Raw genomic sequence first — 4631 nt, 5'->3', positions numbered from 1 at the left:
GAGCGCGGCCATTTCGGCTGTGCTTGACCGATTTTTAATTTTGAATGTCCGAGAGACGCACAACATGCTGAGGATCAAGAATCCAATGTTACAGAATTCTTTATATCAATACTGTAGACTTCAGGTCGCCGTCCAAAGAGCCCTTTTATACGGTCATATGTGAAGTATACTTCACACAAGTGGCATTAGGGATATACTTTGGGTTTGGTTGCGAGCGGCATGATGGCGTTGTTGGAAAAACCTTGGTGTACAGTTGTGGGTTTACGCATACTGTGCCTCCTAAAGCACAAGCAAAAGCACAAAAGCCTGTAAAACACAACTAAAAACGTACAACTTCAATCCTTTGGGTACTGAGTACTCGTCGCCATATTTTCCGCCGTCGCACCTCCATATCGTAACACTGAACCATGCCAGATGATACACGTGTGGGCTTATGATAACCTGTGCCAGAGGGGGAGCCATAGCACTATACAGAGGGAGGTACTGCTAAGGAAGGCACTATATGCGTCTGTATACACTCGTGTATGCGGGTGAAGCTGTCCCGGGAGTAGCGAGTGACATGCCGACACCTGGCATTCGACCGAGCGTGCACTGTCCTACATATCGCCGACGGCCGGGTGAGAGTCTCGTGACTTTTCGCCTATGTCTATTTCTCTTTTGCCCACCCATCCCCGTCAGGACGCCCTTCCCTGGGCTTCCCTCACATGTCTATTCTCTGATATTGTTCTTTCTTTGTTTACTTTTCGATAGATAGTCAAGAGTACTCTCGCTACCGCTGATATCTCGGGTGCGTGAGAGCTCCAACCGTAAACGACCATCAATCTTCATTCTCTAATCAAAAATGGGAAAAGAAATACAGCAATGCAGCACAGCAATGTAGAAATCTAATTTCAGAATTTTAGTTTCAGAATTTTAATTAAAACAGGCTTACGCAATGCTGCCTGAGGACGTGCCTGAGAGCTACTGTGCTGCTCCTATTTCTGCTACCCGCCACTGCGGAGCAATTATTGGCTCCTTTCCACACCTACTGTAAAGTTTTACGGTACTTCCGTAGCTACCCTTCGAAGGGTTAAAAACCCCCGTTCATTCACTTCTGCAACGACCCTCATGACTAACTATCTCGTCTATCTCCAACTTTCCCCCTTTCCACGTCCCAAAACTCGCACGCTGTTGTCCGAGGATCCAGATACCATACGTTTTCCATCCGCACTCGTCGCAACGCTATTCACTTCTTTGGTGTGTCCGGTAAATGCATCGCCGATTTGTACTCCTGTCTCCACGTCCCACACCCGTACACTCTTGTCGAGGGATCCAGATACTACACGTTTTCTATCCGCACTCATCGCAGCGCTACTCACCCGCGATTCATGGCCCGGGAAACTCCTCAGAACTTTCTTTTCCGATATACTCCATATCCTAAGTGTCCCACCACTATATCCCACGACTGCATAGCCCTTGCTCTCATTGAAAGACCCACACATAACACCGGAAGGGGCTGTTTGAAGGAAGCTTGTTTCATCCCGAATGCACAAACCGAAACATGTCATCAGACGTCTCCGGCTTCTGCCCCCCAGTCCTTAGACGCCCCCCAGCTCACCGTTTCAAAATCGCCCTCTTATTCAGTCACATTCATCTCCTTGTCCATAGACTGTGTGAAACCTGTGATCCCTGAACGGCTCGGGTTCGACTAGAGTGCATACACTCCACCCGCCGAGTTTATGCCGACTTGTAGACTTGCACAATTGAAATATGAAAGCGCAATCTGCTCCGCCAAACTTCCTCCCGCTCGCCCCCGACGCATTCATCCACAGGCCGCTGCCATGGTCGTGGGGCGCATCTCTCGATTCCCACTCTTATCCTTCGCACGCTACCTGATTCTGATGCCTTGTGCTTGATTCTTCCGTACAGTTGAAAGCAAATCCCTGCACTGCTTTCATCACAAGAAGGTACACTCAGTCGTGCAGCTCTCATCATCAATTCCATCACATCCACCGAATCTTCATCTCCCGTATCCCTTCCATGACTCTCGCTTTCTCCCGTGTGCCTCAATCAGCTATTTAAATCCTTCAAAACTCTCTTGTATTGTCATACACTTCCTCTCTGTATCACTGTCTTCACCCATCGTGCACTCTGAAAATAGACTCTTCACCTCTTCCACGCACCCGCCCTGTTTCAGAACGCGACATATGTTCTCGAAAACAGTCGCTCGAAGAGCCCACGTCTTTCCGACTCCACCCTTCCCCGTTGCCGTCGCTCCTACATGTGTATACCTATCGGTCCTTAGCACAGCCACCTTTAGCCGCGCCTGCTGAGATTGTTGTACCGTACTAGATACAAGACTGGCCTGGGCAATAGTGTTGCCGTATGTATTGTACACTGTTCCCCAGACAAACGTACCAGTCACAGACAGTGAGAAATGTGAGTAAAGTTGTGAGCCGTTTTGGAAGTCAAGAGGGAGCGGCGAAAAAGATGCCCACCGGAGAAAGTTGTCTGCCGGAGAAAGCAGAGTTCATTTCTATTCTTCGTCAAACAGTGCAGCTCTGTACGTTAATTGCCAGACCATCTATTATCACACTACATTATGTTCTCCTCCGACAGAGTGCTAGTCTACATACTGAATCTACGGGGAGAGTTACAGTTTTGCGCGCGCGTTGTGAGCAACAAAATCGACGGCAATTGGCGCGAGCAAGTGGTCGGGAAACCCGACCCCCTTGAGCAGCGCCTCTGAAATGCTCGTCATCTTCTTGCACAGGTCATCAATCTGCTCCACTACGTCCGTCGCCTGCGCCGCGCTGATGCACCCCAGCCTCAAAAAGCTCTCGTCCGACGCAATCGTATTCGCCGCCCACACGCGCCCGCACAACCTCAACGCTTCGCCGCTCGCTGCGTCAGCTACAGACGCATGCTTGACATGCACCAAGTGCGCGTCGTACATCCGCCGGTGCATGTGCGCCGTCGCCGCCGCCTCGGCCACGCTCAGACAGTCGTTCCACGCTTGAAACGCGGACCCGTTCCAGTGCCGCACCATCCTGCCATACCGCTCGCCGAGCTGCTTGACCAGCTTGTCTTCGCGTTTCCAGAGCGCCGCGTAGATAAACGTCTGGTCTAACTTCTTGCTGCTGTTGCAGCTTCCACTTGGAAAAGGTGGCGGCGGCGTGTTGAGCGCCTCGACAACCGAGTCCTTGGCGTACGTGCCCCCGTTCTTGGCCGCCGCACCGAGCTCCGCGAGCAACACCTTGGCTACTTGTTGCAGCATCACACCGTTCGCACCTTCAAACGTGAGCATAACATCTCGGTCTGCTTTGATCGGTGCGATGCGATTCTCGCTCCTATACCCTTGGCCTCCGCATGCCTCCCTCGCCTTTTGGAGCGTGTCTTGCATAAACCACGAAAACATGGCCTTGTAACCAGCAGACAAGCTGTGAACATCCTTGCCAATCGACCCCGTTGTAATGGATTTGTAGTACATCTCTCTCAAATCCCTTGCACAAAACGCGTACACAAACGCCGTAGCAAGCGGCACCATGAGTAGCCTCTGCTGCGACGTGTAAAACAATAGCGGCACCTCCTCGGCGCCCTTTTTGGGTGCAAATGCCCTACGCTTGGCCGAGTAGCGAATGGCGATGGTGAGCCCAAGCAGGGCGATCTCGATGGCATTAAATGCGATGCCGACCCTGCCGCCCGTAAGGGCGGCGAGCTGGGCGCCAAAGCGCGCGTCCGGCGACGTGAATGACGACGAGTAGCGGCCGTCAGGGGAGACGGAGGACATGCTCGACAGCATGTTCTCGCGCGGCACACGAACACGATCAAACCAAATGCGACCGTTGTCAACGCCATTGAGCCCCGCTTTCGGGCCGCAATCGGCAATGGTGATGCCGTCGCAAAGCGACATGTCATGCTTGTTGCGCAGCGGGACGATAAAGATGTGAATGCCGTGGTGCACGGCGTCGACGGTGAGCTGTGCAAAGACGACGGCAACGTTGGCGGTCTCCGCCGCGGCGCCGATCCAAAACTTCTGGGCCAGGTCGTGCGGGGTGTGAATCTCAAATTGCTGGACGTCGGGGAGATACCTGGCCGTGGTCTGGATACCGCGGACGTTGCTTCCGTGCCCCAGCTCGGTGAGAGCGAAGCAGCCGACGTCGCGGCCGTCCTCTATGCGCGGGAGCCAGTGGGTGTACTGCTCCTCCGAGCCGAGGCGGCGGATGGTGGCGCAGAAGAGGCCGAGGTTGACGCCGAAGCGGATCTCCAGCGAGTGGTCCAGGAGGGCCAGGACGTCGATGAGGACGTCGTAGCGGCGCGACCCGGCCTCGTTGGCGCGCGAGACGGTGTCTCGCAGCAGCCCCGCTTGGCGCACGCGGGCGATGCGGGCTGTGGTGCGCGAGCGCTCCATGGCGACGGTCTCGTTGTACCGCAGGCGGAACACCGGCTCGCGCAGCAGCTCGAAGGCGCGCGCGCGCAGGTCGCGGTGCGCCGGGTACAGCAGGCGCGACAGGGCCTCGGGCGACGGGGCGGCGGGGGACGAGGACTGCGCAGGGCTCTGCAGGAAGAGGGAGCGACGCATGGTGATGCAGGGGTAGGGCCGGGAGAAGGGAGGGAGGTGGAGAGGGTGGGGGAGGGGGGGAGTACGGGAA

At 54.8% G+C, this 4631-nt stretch overlaps 1 protein-coding gene; it reads right to left on the bottom strand.

The window, feature by feature from the left end:
* Positions 1-2465: 2465 nt before the first annotated feature.
* On the bottom strand, positions 2466-4561 carry CHC_T00009142001 (acyl-CoA oxidase). XM_005718598.1 is given in 2 exon segments: positions 2466-2632; positions 2633-4561. The coding sequence occupies 1 exon segment, from the start codon at positions 4559-4561 to the stop codon at positions 2633-2635; it is 1929 nt and encodes a 642-aa protein (XP_005718655.1). The 3' UTR covers positions 2466-2632.
* Positions 4562-4631: the final 70 nt, after the last annotated feature.

Source organism: Chondrus crispus, genomic scaffold, assembly GCF_000350225.1.
Source record: "Chondrus crispus Stackhouse genomic scaffold, scaffold_418, whole genome shotgun sequence".
NCBI classification, from domain to species: Eukaryota; Rhodophyta; class Florideophyceae; order Gigartinales; family Gigartinaceae; genus Chondrus; species Chondrus crispus.
The sequence above is the reverse complement of the archived record's forward strand: the minus strand, read 5'-3'. Positions and strand labels throughout refer to the sequence as shown.

Coding starts and splice junctions, on each gene's coding strand:
- CHC_T00009142001 (XM_005718598.1), bottom strand. CDS start 4,561: ATGCGTCGCTCCCTCTTCCTGCAGAGCCCTGCGCAGTCCTCGTCCCCC.